The 21,018-nt window shown below is 41.8% G+C and overlaps 1 protein-coding gene across 1 annotated transcript; it reads right to left on the bottom strand.

The window, feature by feature from the left end:
- Nucleotides 1-11,064: 11,064 nt before the first annotated feature.
- gprc6a (G protein-coupled receptor, class C, group 6, member A) lies at nucleotides 11,065-18,499 on the bottom strand. Its single transcript, XM_080426795.1, has 6 exons — nucleotides 18,153-18,499; nucleotides 17,671-17,965; nucleotides 15,208-15,999; nucleotides 14,769-14,984; nucleotides 13,350-13,477; nucleotides 11,065-12,858 (listed from the first exon to the last, which is right to left on the bottom strand). Exons 1-6 carry the CDS (start codon nucleotides 18,347-18,349, stop codon nucleotides 11,733-11,735), a joined length of 2,754 nt encoding a protein of 917 aa, XP_080282921.1. The 5' UTR covers nucleotides 18,350-18,499; the 3' UTR covers nucleotides 11,065-11,732.
- Between the last annotated feature and the right edge of the window lie 2,519 nt (nucleotides 18,500-21,018).

Below are 21,018 nucleotides of genomic sequence, written 5' to 3'. Positions count from 1 at the left end.
TGGCTCTGTAGTGATGTGTATAGGTAGGCGACTCATCCCTCTCCCTGGCTGGTCCCTCAAACAACCACATTTTGCTTACTTACTTGGGCTGTATCCTAGACAAGTTGTCAGGTGAGAACAAAAAAAAGTTATCTCTATTAAAGATAAACCAGAGAGTGAAATTCCTAGTGAGAATTTCCAACTATGTGAACAGAACTGCGTTGGAGATACTGTCGGGGGGGGGGGGGGGGGGGCCCTGGTTCAATTTCGACTGCCTGCAAGTCTTGGTACAAAGGCATGTCCAGGAGGTCCCTCAAAAATAGACTCTAAACTGCACAAAATAAATGAGTCCGGTTGATTTGACATCTCCATCCCAGGACTCACCTCCTCCCAGCTTACTTTGATCAGCTCAAGTAGCTCAGGGTAGAAGAGCGGGTATCACTGATTAAGTTGTGCAGAAGATAGTCAGCAACTCAGTTGATTACTTCTCAAAGGTCAGAGATGTTCACAGTCACGCCACCAGAGGAAGCACCACTGACTTGATGCCTTGCAAGCAGTGATGGAAGAAGTACTCACATGTTTTACTTGAGTAAAAGTCAATACTGCAAAGTAGAAATACTCTCTTACAAGTAGAAGTCTCGTATTCAAAATGTACTTTAGAAATGTTTAAACAATATTTCGAAAATAGCCGATCTACAAGCTCAACGCGTCTCATGAGTTTGTAGATCTGCTATTTTCAAATGGCCGAAATATGTATTTGGGTTACTAGAACTACTTCATGTAATTGTAGTGAAGTAAAAGTATTATATATCCTCTGAGATGTAATGAGGTAGAAGTAAAAAAGTACTGAAAATTGTAAATACCGTAAATAAGTAAAAATAAGTAAAATACCTCAAAATTGTACTTAAGCACAGTACTTGAGTACATATACTTAGTTACTTTACACCACTGCTTGCAGGTACAAAATATGTATAGAAAAGAATACATTCAGATATTCTGCTGTGCTACTGTGGAATGGTCTACCTGCTTACCTAAAGTCCATTGACTCATATGTCACTTTTATTTTTTATTCTTTATTTGAGTTTTACTTTTGGCAGAACAAATAAACATGTAATAAAAATGTATGTTCAACGAAAATGTAAGTAACATTTTGCATAATGAGTACTTTTACTTAGTATATAATGATTTACTAAGTATATTTTGATGCCATGGTGGGTCAGATATTTGTTACAGATGTATGTATGTGACATAATTACCCATGTCTCCAAATAGACCAACATGTTGAAAGGCAAGACATTATTAATATTATGTTTAGTTTTCTTTAATTTTTCTAAATAACAATTTCCATCAACTTTTCACCAACTTACCGCAGTGTTTTGATTGGCCACTAGATGGAGTCATTGTGACACAATGACTCCATATGGATATAAGTCAGACTCTGAGTGCTCGCCATTCAACAAACCTATGAACTGTAGGCAGAGACATGGAAAAAACTAAATGTTTATTACATATTTTGGCGTTAGGAAAGGGTAGCCCATTTCATACTAACCTATTGTATTTTGGTATTATTTTTTACGCTACGTTGATGAATGTGTTGATGAATTGAAAGTCCCCAGGACGTTGTTGTCTCCGCCAGGCCGAAAGGCATGGCGAGAGAGTATGTTTTCCACCCCGTCCGTCCGTCCGTGTGTCCGTCTGTGACCAGCTGTCTCCGCCACCGTTGGCTTGATCGCAGCGAAACTGTGCACACAGACTCCCTGGATGCCAATTCCGAACTTCTGCCCCAAATTTTTCACATGGGCCTTTTATAGCGCCACCAGGAGGCCGATTTGTGCAAAACATATTTTTTTACAGTACTCCTACAGATTTTGTCCAAAAAAAATATGATAAATCTTTCAGATTTATCATATTCTATCCTGATTTGGCTAAAAATGGCTTCCAAAGTTTGCAGGAGTGCTTTGTTTTCAACAAAATACCTCAAATCATGAACACAGCATGCAATCTCCGTGAAATTTTGCACGCATATTTCTACTATGCCGAGGAAGAAATGCCACTTGAAAATGTTCAAATCAGCCTCATGGTGGCGCTATAACAGGCCGATTCGTGTTTTTACCTATAACTGCACCGATCTGTGTAAAACTTTGTATGCGCACTCCCTAGAGGTCAAGGAAAAACCTTTGCCCTGCATTTTTTACATTTGCCTTTTATAGCGCCACCAGGAGGCCGACTTAAGTAAAACAAATTTTTTTATATTACTTCTTCCGATTTTATCCAAATTTCACGCAAATCGGTACACATGATCTCCATAGTCATGTGATTAAGACGGATGTGTTTGATTTTTCATATTCCATCCTCATTGGCTAAGATTGACATCTAAAGTTTGCAGTAGTGGCTTGTTTTGAACAAAATTCCGCAAATCATGAACACACCGTCCGATTGCGGTCAAACTTTGCACGCACATTCACACTATGTTGAGGAACAAATGCCACCCTTTTAACATTGGCCTGTTATAGCGCCACCAGCAGGTCTAATTTAGCAAAACTATTTTTTTTGCACAAAATGCCTTAAACCATGAATGCTGTGTCTGATTGCCGTGCAAGGCCTAAGAACAAATGTAACCCTTTAAACATTGGCCTAATATAGCGCCACCAGGAGGCCACAATGACCTACCTGACCTGGCGGAGACCTGTGCTCCGAGGAGCACTTTTTCTAGTTGTGTTATCATTTTAGCCCAAATGTATGACTGTACTTCGTCCTGTTTACATTTCTGTTTAACAAAGTATTCAATCAATCAATCAATCAATAAAAAATTCACGTGTAAATAATAAAACACCCAGTGGTGGATTGGGCATCCGACATACAGGGCATTTTATGCCCGGTGGGCCGACCAATAATGGGCCAGCAGCTGGACAGTTAATATTTATTTTTAATTAATTAATTAATTAACTTTATTGCCTCCATCTTAGGATAATTACGACAACACGGCTATTCCCACCCTGATGTTGCCACACTGCTGCCATCCATAATCACACATTATCTGCCTTTATTTTTGGGAGGGTCATACACAATTAGCAGTCAATAATATTACCAGAAACACATGGACCTAACCCTAAATGTAGCCTACACTAGCAAAAAGAATAGAATAGTAAACGGTGCGTTTATATAGAACCTCACACACTGATGGTGCAGTAAACCATGCAAGGCATCAACCTGCTCATTGGGAGTAATCAGGGGTTCAGTCAAAGTCTTGCTCAAGGACACTTCGACACTAACCCAGAGGGAGCCGGGAATTTTATATATATATATATATATATATATATATATATATATATATATATATATATATATAGTTGCCCTGACGTCCCGACCCGATCATAATAGTCCGCTGAGAAACTGATTTAACAGAAACTTCTGGACAAAACACCTTGATCGTTGCAGTTTGCATGTCTTGGCAGTTGGCAGGGCCAGGGTGTGCAGGACACTACAGTCACCTTGCGTGATCTTTTATTGACAATTATGCCAAGCTGTTTGTTGATTTTTCATCATCTTTTCAACACTATTCGACCCCGCCTGTTTGTGGATGAACTCTGTAAACTACTTTGGTGTTGACTCTAGTTTTGTTGATTGGATCCAATCCAATATAAGATGGCGGAGGCTGAATGAGCGCATGTCAGGTGAGCTCTGTTCATCTACTGCTTCACCCCATGGGTGTGTTCTATAATTACTAATAACTCATTTATATTCTGTGTACAGATGACTGTCGGTATATCCTGAAGATTGAAAATTGAGGCCATGACGATGAATCATTCATGGCCCTGTGATTGATTATTTTTAAACTGGTGCAATTGCAAAAACAAACTCCTTCAACTCAATGTATCAAAGACAAAAGACATATGGTCCTCTCATTCAGAACACCATCACTGAGGGTCAAACTTGTCATGGTTTGTAGGAGAGGTCTGTAACAAAATGTCTGTCTAAGTAAACTCACCAAGTTTCATGTTGACAGGTCCCAGATGACTCTCTTTTGACAAATCCTACACAGACTCAATTTGATCAGTTTCCCTAAACTGTTGACATGGCAGTCTAGATATCATAACCCAGAATATGAGAGAGAGAGAGAGAGAGAGAGAGAGAGAGAGAGAGAGAGAGAGTGTGAGAGAGAGATGGGGAGAGAGAGAACTAAATGACTAGCTCACACTTGTAGAGGATGGTTTGCCATGTGAAGGAGGAGATGTGGTAAGCACAACACTTTGTCTTCCTCCTGGCCAACAACAGCATGGATATCAACAAAATGAATCAGAATAGTTGCTGTTTAACGTTGCTGAAGAACGTTAAACAGCAAACCCTGCATGGTGTGTGGTGTGTTGCAGCAACTAGTTATCTAAAGTATGGCAAACAATAATAAACAAAAATCATATTCGATTCAATCGATCGATTGATTACTTGCTTCTATTAACCGCTTATGCGCTGTTTAATCATATGACTTTAGTCATATGATAACGTCACGCACAAGTCACACAGTGTCGCATTGTGTCTTTGTAGAGCTGCTATTTTGCAGAACAATTCTACCAATAATGATATACCCAAAACCAGGACACCAGGGTTAAAGTGGTTAAAGTGTCATCATGCATGTTTTGTGGTGCCCAGGCAGCCCATATGGGCTTAGAGGACATTGATCAAATAGCAAAATGTTGGCAATCTAGGCATCACATATTGTTTCAGTCATAATGTTATTGTTTATGTTCACAGGGTCATAGTTGTTATTGAAAACACTGAATTACTTCGCTGTTACAATTAAACAACTTATTTGCATACACCCAAATTACAGCCTTCACTGACTATGTACAAGTTAAGCATTTCCTGCTATGCCATCCTCATACAGCCTATAGATCTATAACAGATAAATTATCCTTATAAGAGCAACACACTCCCCTTGTTCGTGAGTACTGTAGGCTAACAATCAAATTTATGGGTTGTGTAGTTGTGTATGTTAGTGAGTACCGTAGGCAAACTTTCATATTTATGGGTTGTGTATTGTGTATGGGTCGTGTAATTTTTGTACTCAAGGCTCCAGAACATGGAGGGATGTTTCTCAGTAAAAGTGGTGGACTAAGGGCTTGCGTTTGTATGTGGTGGACTAAGGGCTTGCGTTTGTATGTGCCTCTACGAGGCGGGTTGTAGAGTATCTGCGCGTCGATTGTGGTGGACCGGTCTGGGCCAAAAAGTCCAGGGCCAAATTTTGGGCCAGTCCAGCCCTGCCCACACCCCCTGTTGATTCCATTGAAAATACTGCAAGAAGGACACTCATGATGAATACATGATTAAAGAAGATGAAGCTGTGCATTTGACCTTTTCCAAAGCAATGATTTGTGTATCAATTGATTGTTGTTTGGCACCATTTGCTCTTGCGAGCAGCTCTTCGTCAACACAAAGTGAGTAATTTTAAAGCACTACTTTTTCTTGGTTGATTGGTAAGGAGATTGTGGAGATCATTCAACAATACACTGGTCAACAGAGACCAGCAATTGTTTTTAACTCCTGGACATAGGGCTGGGCAATATATCAATATTTTGGATATCGTTATATCATCATATGGCATACGTGTTTTCAAAGCTAGCAAAACACAGGCAATTTATTCATTTTTGAATCATTCAGTTGTAAAATAGACTTGCTGAGAATAGCTCTAGTAGTCAAACCAGTTTCAGAACCTCAGGGGGAAGCAATTCATATCGCTGTAGCTGCATGTGTTTAGGAGGCCTGACTAGTTTATGCAGCACCACTATTGTTTACGAGGTATTTAGACACCTCAAGGCTGTAAATTGGCATGTATGTGAGACGTTCTGCAGAAACCTCATTGTAATTGTGTGTGATGCTGTGGAAGAGCATACCAGACGTCTTTGTACTTGACTTTACGTCATGGAAGTGTCTGATGCACAACAATACAATACACAAAAACACAAAACCATAACTCTGTCAACATTCCCTTTCTTCCGCCTTTACCACAGTAAAACGTGTTCTGTACCAGACAGTCCTTTACATTAGTCATAAACCCTTAATGCTTCACGCTCCAGTGTTACATTTACGCCCCATTAACGCCCTACTTCCACACTACAGCGCCACACAAAAGTACCTAAAGTAGCAGATCTACAAGCTCAAAACGCGGCGCGAAGCGACACGTTTTGAGCTTGTAGATCTGCTACTTTAGGTACTTTTGCTACTTTTGAATTTGAATCCTGAAAAGTAACAGTTTTTGAAAATATGAGGTTTCCACCCGACAGTCAGACGATTGGTAGAATCAGCCTCAGGTCTAAAGGTCAGTTTCAGTATATTTCAACAATTGATCGTTTGGATTTTCTTTAATATTTAATGACACAGATCAAAATAGGCACAAATATACAATAATTGGAAAGCTTAAATTGTCCATTGTGCTGAATACGTTTTAGTCCGTTTTTACTGAACATGTTGATGGCATTTCTTCTAGCCCTCTCAAAAAAACACAAACACTCCCTGGTTCTCCCCAGTCAGTGAGGATTATGTCCTTAAGCATAGGTGACAATAGGCCTCACTAGTGTGAGACATTCCACTGCACACAGATCCCGTTTCACCATCTTGCATTAGTTCCTCCAAAGTGTACATTACGGGTGGTCCGACCTCACTGCGTGGACCAAAGACAATGCTTTGTTAATCCCCAAATTTCCCTCGCAATTTGAGTACATGCATTTTACTTCTCTAGATCCCTAACACACACGCACGCACGCACGCACGCACGCACGCACGCACGCACGCACGCACGCACACACACAAACACTTAATGCCCTTTTTCATTTCATGTTGGTTTACCACTTTATCACTATATAGCCATGGGGTGTGCAACTTTGATGATGGAGAGGGCCACAAAAATTCCACACTCACTCCATTGTGTATCTGCATTCTCACCAGTAGTATACTGTAAAACCCATCATTCAAATAGCCAGTCACAAATGTATTAATAAAGGGATATTAACAAATATTATTCAGTGTAATTCTTTTTTTATTTCAAATAATTTAGTAATGCTTAGTATAACTTAGTTATATTACTATTATATTACTGCATTAAGTGAAAGTGGCCCCGGGCCGCCAGTTGCCCATGTATTCCTACATTGTTGACCGGAGCCATCTAGGAGTCCAAGGCGCCCTCCTTTTTCCCTCTACACCAAATCTCTTGAGCGAGGATATTGAAAATATCTGAAAATCTTTTGAAAAAGGTAATATTTACTCGCGACCCGTAAAAATGGGTCTGTGGCCAAAAATGTGTCACGACCCACTGTTTTGGAACCACTGCTGTAGAAAACTCGCCAAGCATTCAACTCACACACATCAGTTGGTTCTCACGAACATGATCCGGATAGTTCACCTGTACTATAGTCTACTAATAATAGTCTGTTTTACCTTGGTACTCCCTATCTGAGCCATCACTATCACAGTTGCTTTAAATGGCATCTTTTTGAAGTACAGGAATGACAGTGATCCTCATCCAGATAGGTCACCTGTATATAGTTTACTAATAGTCTGTTTTACCTTGGTACTCCCTATCTGAGCCATCACTATCACAGTCGCTTTAAACTGTATCTTTTTGAAGTGTAGGAATGACTGATTCTGCAGCACACAGCAATTACAGGCAAAATGAGTGTTTTCAATTGAAAACCGTTTTACGGGGTCACGGTGGCGCAGTCGGTAGCGCTGTCGCCTCACAGCTAGAAGGTTCTGGGTTTCGATTCCCGCCGGGGACGCTGTGGGCGCTGGGGGCGTGTCTTATCCTCCGTGTCATCAGCGCCCATACCCTAGGTGGGGTTGGTGAAAGGGCCTACTCTGTGTGGAGTTTGCATGTTCTCCCCGTGTCTCCTAGGGTAGTTAATACCCTCACAAAAACATGTAGTAATCCTGGTCGCTATACCGCCTCCCCCATGACAGCCGGGGCGCCTGATGGAGGGGAAGGGAACTGGTTGGAATAACGTGTTCCTTCCACGTGCTACATCCTACCAGGGAAACTCCCCCGTCAGGTGACAAGAAGGTCAGTTGGCTCTCATGCATTGAAGGAAGCATGAGCTCGCCCCTGGCCTCCCTAGGCTGAAGGGGACTGGTGTAGCGCTGGTGTAGGGCAGGTGTAGCGCCCAGGATCGCTTAGGAAATTGGCACCGGGTGAAAAAAATGGGTTACAAAAATCGCGGGATAAAAATGTATAAGGAAACCGTTTTACCAGCTGTGAGCTTGTAAATCTGCTATTTTTGAATAGCCAGTGTATAAATGGATGAAGTGGTTAAAATGATTGCGACGCTGTATTAACACATTTTGCTAAGGACCCCCTGGTATCCCCCCAAGGATCCCCCCCGGACCCCACTTTGAGAACCAATGCTTTAAAGAATATATGTACAAAAATATTATTATCTACTTATTTTTTTCTGAGAAAGACATCTTCCAGAGGTGTTAACGAATTGAGTGATGTGATCACATGAATACATTTAAATGAAGATCTATTCTTTTCTTTTCTTTTTAAGTTATATTATGCCCGCACACTGCCAACCTGCACGGTACAGTCGCAAAATGTATTAAAGACGCAACGTTTCGGTCACTGATGACCTTCTTCAGGCATGCCTAATTAGTTGGTCATCTCTCTGTTTCTCCATTATCCACCAACCTACACACGCAAAAGCATGCGTATGAAACCTCTTTTATGAGCCTTGTATTATTTGTGAACAATTGTGTTTCCCCAGAAACAACGCTTACTCACGTTATCCCGAAGCTATAAGCACGCATCATCTTATCATTCATCTTTATGTAACCAGACTGGCCAGTTCAGAGATGGGAATTTTCAGCTTGGGCGAAACTTGATGTAAGCGCTGTGCCCGAGGCTGTTTACCCTCCCATGCAGTTATATTTAGAGTCAATGTTTTGACTTCTGATTTATTTGTAAACAATGTAACCTGATATGTAACAGCCTTACTGAAGATAGTAAATCTAGGTAAAACTTTAAACAATGGATTTGTTGGGTACACTTGACACTTGAATTAACATGCAATTTACTTGGCATAGCAATGGAAATAATGGGATATTGAATTGCAAGTGAGAACTGCTCCAGGCAATTCTCTGTAGTGTACTGTAATGTCAGGATTACTGGTGATGTCAGTGTGTGTAATGTATACACATCCTCCATGTTTTTGAAGAGGATTTACAGATCATTTAACGTCCCCCTCAGCAGTGCTTGTGAATCAACAATGGCAAGAGAGTTTCTGTGCACATAGGAGCATGGAACACTGCTTTTGATGTTGCCAAAAGTTCATTCACACATTTTGACACTAAAGTCTTCATCAGGTAAAATGAAGCAGGTTGAAAATAGAGATGCACTATATTGAAATGTTGGCCGATATTTCTTGTTCATATCGACCTATATCGATACAGTTATGAGTTTCAGCTACTTGGGTTTACTGTACAACTGTAGGCCTAACTATCCCACGGGGGAACTTCAGATTTCAGTTTCACCCAGCTGTGTGCTGCCCAAGGAGGAGCGCGGAGGGGGGAGCAGTCAGGGGTTAAGTGTCTTGCTCAGCGACACTTCGACACATTGCTGAGAGCTGGGATCGTACCTTGCACGTTTGGAGTCCTAGGCAGGCTCACTATCCATTCAGCTATGGCCGCTCCCATGCTGGGTTCATCCAGATTTCTTAAGCCATTATTTTTACCTGATTTATTACACCTATTGAGCTATACACCATTTTTAGGGGTGGATTTAACGATGTGTCATAGAGAAGTGTGATATCTCCGATATGATCACAATATGCTTTTGTGATAATTGTCTCTGAAATATAGCACTCCGCAAGTACGGATGTGCTAAGGAGTGCTATATTTGGGGGATGTTATTAAATGATTGCGTCATGCTCACTCCCCACATGGCTGAAGCAGCTGAACAGTCATTGCAGATTTGTTGTCACTTTCAGAGGCTGAAATAATTCCACACAGTTAGGTTAAATCCTCCAGTTAGGTTTACACACGCTGTTTTTCCACTTTGATTGATTGATTGAATACTTGTGGCAGCTGGATGACTCATATTTCACTGACAGTTATAGGTTTTCACGTGAAGAGATGTGCCTTTTGTTTTACACAAATATTTGGAATTGCAATTGACATGCGGGTGCACCTGTCTTATCAAGTTGACTGAAAAAAAATGCTCATGTGATGCTGACCCAGAATGCTCAGTAGGCCTGTCTGATAAACTTGTGATATTGCTATTGCTACTGTATTTGATACTGATTGATATTGACATTGCATTTAATGCATTACCCACCTGAGTTGTATTTTAGAGGAGTGAACAGTTTCTTTTCATTGGTGTTTTTGTTTACCTACAACTCCAGCACCTGCTATTTTGATTAAAAAAAATCTGGGATGTGCACCTTGTTGCACATAGGAGTATGAGATCGTGGAAAGAGATCAATGATTCAGTGATGCAAATATTACCCCATGTTTTTCAAGCACCTATAAGGTGATTTTATCTATTTACTTTTGTCCAGACTCCAGAGTCTGCTACACAAACTCACTTTCAGCACCACCTCCTGCTTAAAAGAAACAGGGGGATGGGTTGAGAGTGAGGCTGCTTAATGTTTCCCAACTTTGTTGACTCATTGCTCATCAAGGATTTTCATGACAAGATTGATGTTCTCTGATGATGGGGGTTAAGACTCCTTTGTATGTCTCTAGGTTAGGTAAACTACTAATAATAGTGGTGATTTTGGAGCCATTTGACCTTCAGTATTGAAGAGAGAAACGTACTGGACCTTTTGCTTAAAACTCCAACTTAACTCTTGTCTTTACCTCATTCATCACTGCAGTATGAGGCTCAAAGCCAACAGTGACAGTGTATTTACTCATATAGGTGAATGTCAGTACGAAAGCAGGATGATTAAACGGCAAACATATTTCCAAACTGATGCTTATGCTAGAGAAAAAGTCTATTATAAACATAAACATAGGAATTCATGCAATTCCCATGTTCGTTTAACTGAGGTCTTGCCAAAGACCTTTACTAATATTAAGAAATTAATTCATACACACACAGGCTGTATCAATATTTCTTTATTAAAAATAAATTATTTACATTTGCAATTCAAGATGTATGTATGTATATAAGAGTAAAAAATATTTAGTTTAGGTTCCTCACACATTTTTGCAGCAATAATAAAAAGAAGTAAAGATATAGAATAAAATAAGAATAGCAGCAATTGCATGACGTGACAAGTTTGTACAGTACGTCGGTCCTAGAACTCCCTGAGTTCTACTACCTTAGCAGCAGCTACTCTTCCTGGGGTCCACACATAAATAAATTGCATTACATAACATAACATGAAAACATTTTACATGACAGTATCAAAAAAAAATTAAACACTTAAAATACAACCAAATGGTAAAAAATAATAATCAATCTCGCTTATATGGTGTAGTAGCCTAAAGTATTGCATTAATGTAACATCTTAATGATACCTCAACAACCATATTTACAAATTCAGGTTTACAAATACAGTTCTACTATGTAAAAACATTAAACAGTGTGTAGTTAGCCGTAATCAAAAAGATATTTCTTTAATTTATTTTTAAAATCAGATTTACTTGTTGCCTGTATGAGTTGTGATGGAAGACTTTACAGCTCCTTCATTGCTCTATAGCTCCTAGTAATAATAAATTTATTTTTCAATATTTAGATAAAAGAAATCTGATAACAAAAACATTCATATGCTGGTGCATCTCTGCAGACGGTTTCTTTCATTCATGACTAATGTCCTGTATCCACTACTACATTTACAACCAGTGTCTGTGTGATTAGTCACTTCACTGGTTCTGGGAGGCAGAACGAGCTCCGCTGGGGGTAGAAAGAGCGACGGGGCACTAATGATGCTGACTGGTGTGTTTTCCCCTGACAGAGACATCTCAGAGACAGAGGCTGACTTGCTGTCTTTACTAGAAAACTCAAACAGATCCTTCCGGAAAACACTGCTGGTGTTTTGCTTCTTCTTGAAGAGGATCACGTAGCACTTTGGCAGGAAGTGACAGCCCAGGATGCCATAGTTGGAGATGAGAATGACGACCATCTCCACGGCGGGTTGATACATTCCTGAAGTGGTGACATAGACGGGAACAAAGATCGTCCAGGAGATGAGGTACAGCAGCGTGCCGAAGGTTATGAACTTGGCCTCGTTGTACTTCTCGGGCAGCTTGCGACCTTTGAAGGCACAGATGAAGCACACGAGCGCCAGGACGGCTATGTAGCCCAGCATCGCCCCGAACGCCACGTACGAGCCCTCGTGACACTCTGCCAGCCGAGTTCTTTGATAAATGACGACGTTATAAAACGGGCTTTTGAAAAACAACCAGCAAACGCAGATCGTCACCTGCGCGACCATGCAGCCGGCGACAATGATGCACGGCTGGTAGAGCCTTCGCAGAAGGTGCTGCAGGCCAGGGTTGAACTGGAAGGCCAGCAGGATCTTCAGGGACTTGACCAGGATGCAGGAGACGCACAGCGTGAAGCTGAGGCCAAAGAGAGCCTGTCGGGCCTTACATCGCAGGTTGTTGGGCCGACCCACGAAGAGCACGGCGCTGATGAAGCTGCCCACCAGAGAGAAGAGGATGGCCTGGCACAGCGGTCCCCCGGCGGCCTTCACCACGGGAGTGTGGCGCTGATGCAGGAAGAGAGCCCCCATCGCGATGACCAGGAGGATCCCCAGGGCGGAGAACGTCAGCAGGACCACGGCAAAGCCGTCGTGCCAGGAGAAGTAGTCCAAGGTCTTGGGGTTGCAGCCGCTGCTCCCCTGAGCGGACCACTCTTTCGTCGGGTCACAGCTCAGACACTGGTCACTATCTGGTGGAGAAGGCAGGGCACGATTAGAAACAATTAGATCAGGGGATTCAGCTCGACACCCAAAAGAGACATTTGGTGTCTCGCTGGGATCCAAACAAAAAAAATGACATTATGAAATAATCACTTAAGCCCTGTTTTAAAAATAGTGAGAATTGCTATTTTACAAGCTCACAGGCGCTGTGAGCTTGTAGTACGGCTAATGCAATTATTTTTTAAATTAAAACGTAAATAATTTGGGGGAAATAATTTGTAGGAATGGTAAACAAAACACCTAGTGGATATGGCATCCAGACAGTGTTTGCACTGTCTGTCTGTCTGTCTGTCTGTCTGTCTGTCTGTGTGTGTGTGTGTGTGTGTGTGTGTGTGTGTGTGTGTGTGTGTGTGTGTGTGTGTGTGTGTGTGTGTGTGTGTGTGTGTGTGTGTGTGTGTGTGTGTGTGTGTGTGTGTGTGCGCGCGATGTGCGTGTGTGTGTGTGTGTGGTCATGACTTGCCTGTGTGATTAGAATAGTGGTTCTCAGTGCAGTTGGTGCACTCGTAGCAACAAGTGTAAAACCCCTCTGCCGTTTTCTTGAACTCTCCAGGTAGACAGCTGTCTGAGCATTTAGACACTACACTCTGTGGATGACACGCACAAACACATTCACACTTTATTCAAATCATCTTTTGCCAGAAGGAATGCAAGCACATTATTCAAATCACTGTGCAAATGTTTCCTACAAGCAAAAACACAAACACACACACACACACATTCACACTTTATTCAAATCATCTTTTGCCAGAAGGAACGCAAGCACATTATTCAAATCACTGTGCAAATGTTTCCTATAACAAAAACACAATACATCTATTCTCAAATAGTTTGTTGTGTCTGACTAGCCTGACTAATGTCTGATTTTGGGTCCAGTGCCATTCATATGATTTTATCCCATAGTATGTCAGGGCTGTCTGAGTTCTTATTTTTGTCCCAAAATATTTCAAATTTTCATTTTCAGTTTGTTAATTCTGTCAATAAAATCGGAATAGTTTAATAGATACGTGCCAAATCTCCATCTTATTGGGTGAGAGGAGTTAACTGATGTTGGTATTGTTACGAACAGAGCAGCGTGATCTGATAAAGTCCCAGCTAAATATTCACAGGGGGGGGGGGGGGGGGTCATAGTACTTTGGATGACGGGAGATTCTGGAGAAGAGATTCTGATCATGAGCTCAGGAATAAAAAGAATATGGGCCACTGTTTATTTGTTACTGTAACTCCTGGGGGGCCACTGTTTAATTGTTACTGTAACTCCTGGGGGGCCACTGGGCCACTGTTTATTTGTTACTGTAACTCCTGGGGGGGGGGGTATTATAGTACTTTGGATGATGGGAGATAGTAGATTCTGGAGTAGAGATGAGCTCAGGAATAAAAAGAATATGGGCCACTGTTTAATTGTTACTGTAACTCCCCTGTTCCACATTCCCACCTGACATTTCAAGCATTATTTTGAGTAAACAAAACCTTTTGTTTTCTTCTATGGAGTGTGCACCTCATAGAGTTAAAAATAACACCTGTGTGAATCATTGTGTGTGGGGTCTCCCCTATCCTCCCCTACCTAGGTAGTACACACCATAACCTGTTATAAGCATGCTTATGTTGTTAGTAAAGTCTGACGAGTTGTGAGCTTGTAGATCGGCTATTTTCAGCTTCGAGCAATAAATTAGGTATAAGCTTATACCTACTATAACACTGTATCTCAACATCGGGTCCGGGGAAGAAATTAAATGGCAGCCCATGGCTTAATGCATGTCAAACGTGGGATCCTATAACCATACGATCCCACGTTTGACATGCATTAAGCCATGGACTGTCACTGTTCTTTGAGCATAGAAAGAGTGTTTGTGTCTGTGTCATGGTATGATGGCCTACCCTCAAGTCCATCAGTTGTCTTCTGTTTCTCTGACTGGTGTAGGAGAAGCTGCTGTTGACTGGGTGGTACTCAGCTACAACGTTATGCACACGGACGCTCCCGCTCTCCGACCTCCACATTACGACATCATAGCCCAGGTTAATGTCTCCTTTGCCATCAAACTTGTATTTTCTTTCCTCTTGCTCAAACTGGAGGGACCTTAGAGTTTTCAGGACCTACAACATGCATGCAGATGAATCAATTGTATGCACACAAATACACACAAATACACGAACGCACGCACGCACACACACACACACACACACACACACACACACACACACACACACACACACACACACACACACACACACACACACACACACACACACACACACACACACACACACACACACACACACACGGTTTGACATTTCTTAAGCTAAAATATTCTAGTACCTCCGGGTGTGTCAGTGAGCCTGGTATTTTGCAGTCCTTGGAGGTACAGATATGGGCCACAGCTTGAGCGATGGCATTCACAGCCATCTCAACACTGAAGACAGAGCCTGCGTAGGTATTGCCTCTCAGGATCTCGAAAGCCTTGGACATCATCCCAGGTGCTCTACTGACATTCATCTCTGTATAAAACTCCTCCAGAAAAGAGTTATTTCCTACGTAGTCCCCCCCGGCAGACTCCAGATTTTTCAGATAGTGATTGAATGATGACAGGTTTCCACTTTTGAAGGTAAAGCCCACAATGTGTCCAATGTCCTCCAGTGTCACGTTGTCAAACACAGAGCTTGAGGAGGACCAGCTGTCACTGGCCACCCATATTCTCTTTATAGAATATGACTTTAGGCCTGCTCTTGGCAACGCAATCAACTTTGTGTACAGGTCCTCCATGTGAGTAGGTTTGATAAATGACACTATGACCTTCACCTTTGGGTTCTTGTGGATGGTCGTGGCAGCTCGATGTATCGCAGACTGGAACTCCGGATTGTTCACAGATCCGGGGAGAATCTCTTTGAAGGCCACGCAGATCCCCTTCTCTGAAGCCTGGGTGACAAAGCTGTCCAGGGCCGATCGGCCGTAGTCTCCATCTGTGATGATTATTCCCACCCAGTTCCATCCGCTGTCACTCAGCAGCTTGACCATGGCAGCCGTCTGGTGGTCGTCATTAGGGACGGTCCTCATGAAGGCAGGAAAGCGGTTTTTGTCACTCAGAATAACAGCCGTGGATGAATAGCTGATCTGTAGAAAGATGCAGAAGATTTAACTATTTTATATCTCTTAGCTGAAGTTGTGTTTTCATTAAGTAAGTAAATCCCAGTTATATAACTATATAAAAGGACTAGAAATTGTTATGACAATTTACGTAATTATTTTAAAAGTAAACTATAAAAAAAGTTTCAGTCTCACTTTAAAACGATGAATTCAACTTTGACCTTTTTTTGTGTCAACCTTTTGTGATGCACACTAATGTATGGTCTCATTTTTGTTTTATTTTATTTGTGCATTTTTGTCAATATTGTCAGTCTTTAATGAAAAATAAAACACCTCTATTTCGCCGCGCCTCCGACCAAGTGGAGCTTACTATGTAACCCTGCTTGGGTTGTGTCTCCGTCTGTGTCTCTGTGTGCACTGCCTGTGTGCAGCTCCTCTGAGATAAGTAAATGTCCAATTTAGACGTACCATACATCAAATGAAAGGTCTTTGAAAACTGAACACACCTGTCAAGGTTGCGTTTAAGCCCGCCCCTTCCCCCGGAAGCCACGCCCCGGAGAAGGCTCCTAAAAACTCCCCATTGAAACCCCATGTTAAATGAAAAGTGCCCGAATCGCTCCCAAACTTTTTCTACCCCCCCTAAGTGGGGGTCTACGAACAAATACATCGGGCTCGGATTTTGGCTCCGCCCCCCGGAAGTGGGTGAAACAGGCACTTCAAACACTTTGTTGAATTGTTCAAAAACATTCCAAGTTTTTTTTTTGTGAATTTGTATTTTTCTAAGATGCTCCTTTTAACGCAGATTTTTTTAAAAAAAAAATCTTTTTTTTTAATTGGTTACTTTTTTTTAAATATTTTTTTTCATTCTTTTTTTTCTTTTTTGCGTTCGCTTACCGCGTTCGCGCGTCTTACTTGTAATAATAGACTGACCAGGAAGAAAGAGAGAACAACACAAAAACTGAGTAGGCCTATGTGTCCCGTGTTCCCCTGTTTATTCAGATTGCCCTGCAAAATCATTATCAAAAATATAATCTCTCTGTATACTGAGCCTCACTCCTGGGGCGTGTAACACTTTTGCGGCATATCAGTGTTGAGGTGGGATCACGGTGTTGTTTGTTGTCAGCTGTGTAGGGACAGGCAAGGTGGAGTCTGGTGCTGCAAGATTTGTATGGAATGTGTCTCAGCTGTGTGAGCTGAGCCTTGAAAAGCCAGACATCAGTTACTGTTAGACACATCTGAGACACATTTACACATTGCGCCACCTGTTAGCTTTCCCCATGCAGACGACAACAAACCATCAGTGGTGGTTTAACCCATTAAGACCTGAGGCCGATTCTACGAATGCCTTCTCAAATCAGTAGTTCTCACACTTTCAAGATTTTTCAAAAAATGTTTCAAAAACAGCAGATGTACAAGCTCACGCTGTGAGTTTGTACATCTGCTATTTTTGAATAGCCAACGCAAAAATCAAAACAATTACACAGATGCTTTCCCGGTTTTAATGGGTTGAGTAAAGTAAAAGTACCTTAAACTTGTACTTAAGTACAGTGCTTGAGTAAATCTACTTTCCACTTCTTCAAACCACACCCACCACCACAGTCAGATATTCAGTTCTAAATATAAAATATATTAAGTTTCATGGCCTTATGTTGTGATTTGACAATGATATGGTGTTGGAGTGTTTTTAAAAAAACCTACTTGAGGGATCATTTGGAGGGTTAGTAGCCTGGCAGTGGCGATGGACATTTCAGAATAGGATGCCCCGACAACAGCTGCAACTGCAACGCCGTTAGCGGACGTGCTTTGTCCTCCGCCACTGACTCCCTGATGCAAAAAGTCATCCATGGTCCTCAGTGCTGTGCTGACATCAGAGCAGGAGTCGTGTATTCGATATCCCAGAGTGATACCAATGTCACTTAGCTTGGGGGATTTGTTGATCGTCTCTATTGCGTTGATCATTGCCAGAGCCTTAGTGAGCTGCCCCTTGTTGAACCTGCTTGAGTTGGCACAAAGTACTGCTGTCAGTATCATGTGTCAACAATGCGCACAATGAAAAAAGATTGGAAACGTGCAGAAAACGACCAAGGGCATAACAGAAATTCGGAGAGAGTGAGAGTGAGGGAGGGAGAGAGGGAAAGGTGGGGTGGTGTTATCAATCATATTGGATACAGTGAACGTACCTGACACATCTCCGAACAGTAGGTTCATACATACTAATGCCGTCTTTCTCCACACCTTCATGGATGGGAAAGAGTCCACCAATGATGACATCACCAGGAGCTGTAGCTCCTGCAGTAGTAAAATCTCCTGAGGCTTGTCCAGTTTCCATCTGGAAAATCATAATGAGAAGAACAAGTACAGAACCCATACTGATCATGTCTGCTCTACTGTCTCTCCTTTTAGGTTCTCTTTCTGCCACTTTCTCTCTCTCTCTGACACACACAATTATGACAGTCTTTCCACTGTTTTCTTCTCTCTAGCCTGGCCTCTGACTTACACTGTCAGACTCTCTGACAGCCGCTGGCAGAGTGATACGGCCTCCTTTAAGCATCTTCAGTTTAAAAAGACTTCCCTGTTGCTTCCTTCTACTCAGTCACATCTAGTATTCCTCCCCTCGAGCCCGGCCCACTTTTGGTAAGTGGCAGCTGGATGACTCATATTTCACTGCCAGTTATAGGTTTTAACGGGAAGAGATGTCTGCCTTTTGTTTAACACAAACATTTGGAATTGCAATTGACATGCGGGTGCACCTGTCATATCAAGGTGACTGAAACAACAGCACGAGGTACAGTCAGACATTTGAGCTAATAACACAAAAAGGTTTCCATTGTGGTCCTATATATTCAATTCATCAACATAGCATAAAAATAACGCCAAAATACAATATTATCAACATATGTAGAACCAGGGGCGGACTGGGACCAAAATTCAGCCCTGGCATTTTGGTCCAGCCCACCACCCCCCGGACAGTTTTGTCAACGGGGGGGGTCGTTTCACTGTTTTAACCCAGCAACCCTATGTAAATTACGCCACTGCTGAAAGGCATCCAGCCCAAACATTAACATAACTAATAATTGGGCCGCGCGACCCGGAAATGACCGTAATAATCCTAAAACCGTATGCCAAATGGCCAGTCCGCCCCTGTGTAGAACACTATATGTACAGAGTAGAAAAAGAAGGGGGGGGGGGGGGGACTGTAGGCAGTGAATGGCCTTTGGCCTCCTGAGAGATTGATTTTTGGGCCTGTTTTGAAGGAAGCCAGTGGATAGTGCAGTAGAAAGAGAATTTACCCATGTTTGTTCTATAGGAGGGTGGTATCAGATCGTTGTTGTCGCTCCCTCTAGTATTATGGCTGTGTGTGGGTGTCACTCACTTTGATGAGGTAGCTAGGTCAGTAGGAATACACTGAGGACACTAGCTGGAGCACTCATGCAATGCCATTTTGACTTTGCCTGCACCTCATGGTATACTCTAGCACCACAAAGGCATTCAAAACAAAGCTTCAGACCTCTCAAAACAAACTGGTCAGGTTACTACTTGGCCTCACACCTAGAACTCACCTGACCCCTGCTCATTATGCTAGGGTGGGATATGGCTCAGGGTAGAGGACAGAGCACAGCAACTTGCAATGGGCCTGCAGTCTTCAAGATACTCAAGGGATCAGGGATGCCTACTGTATGTACCTGTCAAACTAAGTGTGAGACACACACACACACACACACACACACACACACACACACACACACACACACACACAACACCAGAGGAAGCTCCACTGATCTTGTTCAACCCAGATTCGGCACAAACATGGGGTTAGTAACTCCAGTTAAGTAAAGAAATACCTCAAAATTGTACTTAAGTACAGTAGGCTACTTGAGTAAATGTACTTAGTTACTTTACACCACTGCAAAGGGAAGGATAGGCTACCTGTATGTCTCACACTGATGATTTCTTGTTTTACCAACAGATAGGCAATAGAGCAACAAACTGACCGGAATGAAGGGGTTTGTTTTCCACTAAGAAGTTGTTACCATATGATTTTTTTAACAAAAGAAGAAATGCCAAGCACTATCTATTCTGGCAAGAAAGTTTGCGACGCATTGTGAGCTTGTAGATCTGCTATTTTCAAAAGATGTTTATACATTTTAAACATTTGAAAACTGGTGAAATGGGACATTCTGCAGAATGAGTACTTTCTACTTTTGGTACTTTAGTACATTTTGATACCAATACTTTTGTACTTTTACTCAAGTACATTTTGAATTCCGGACTTTCACTTGTAACAGAGTGTTTCTACATTGTGGTATTGATACTTTTACTTAAGTAGAAAATGTGAGTACTTTTTCCACCACTGATGACAAGTGCTGAGTGATTGCTAGTGGCTACTGTGGATAGACTATCGCAGATGTATTTTATCGAGTCTGACTTTTACTTTTGTATCTACGAGAGTCTTAGCGACCACCCCCTCAGTTAGCCCTGAAATGTCACCAGTTAAGCCCGTATTTCTCCAAACATGTACGCATGCAAAATATAAGGTGCTTACCCGCTTGCTTCAAATGTTTACTAGGTGTCCGGCGTGTTTGTGCAATGTATTAGTCCATATTTTTCAATAAAGAAGTGTTTTAATCCCTTCGGTGGCCGAATGCCATTTTCCCCCTCTCGTTTACTTCCTGTTTACATTGAGTGTAATTCACCGGTTGCGGCCCGTCGCACTACTACGGAGCCCCTTAGGGGACATTACTAGGTAGATTGTTTTAAGGGTAGGTACATTATTTTAAGAGCTAGGTAGATTGTTTTAAGGGTAGGTACATTATTTTAAGAGCTGGTGGTTTATGTTTTCTGGTATGGAAAAAAAAAACATAGGCTATAACATTTTTTTTGAGGGATGAGTTTTTTTTTTTGAGGGATGAGTTTTTTTTTTTGAGGGCTGTTATTTTTTTTGAGGGATGAGTTTTTTTTTTTGAGGGATGAGTTTTTTTTTTTGAGGGATGAGTTTTTTTTTTTGAGGGATGAGTTTTTTTTTTTGAGGGATGAGTTTTTTTTTTT

Source organism: Gymnoscopelus braueri, assembly GCF_963280865.1.
Source record: "Gymnoscopelus braueri genome assembly, chromosome: 4".
NCBI lineage: Eukaryota > Metazoa > Chordata > Actinopteri > Myctophiformes > Myctophidae > Gymnoscopelus > Gymnoscopelus braueri.
Note: the sequence above shows the minus strand (reverse complement) of the source record. Positions and strands in the feature narration are given on the sequence as shown.

Coding starts and splice junctions, on each gene's coding strand:
- gprc6a (XM_080426795.1), bottom strand. CDS start 18,349: ATGATCAGTATGGGTTCTGTACTTGTTCTTCTCATTATGATTTTCCAG. Junction 17,966..18,152: donor ACTGTTCGGAGATGTGTCAG/GTACGTTCACTG, acceptor CAACTCAAGCAG/GTTCAACAAGGGGCAGCTCA. Junction 16,000..17,670: donor CCCTCCAAATGATCCCTCAA/GTAGGTTTTTTT, acceptor ATCTTTCTACAG/ATCAGCTATTCATCCACGGC.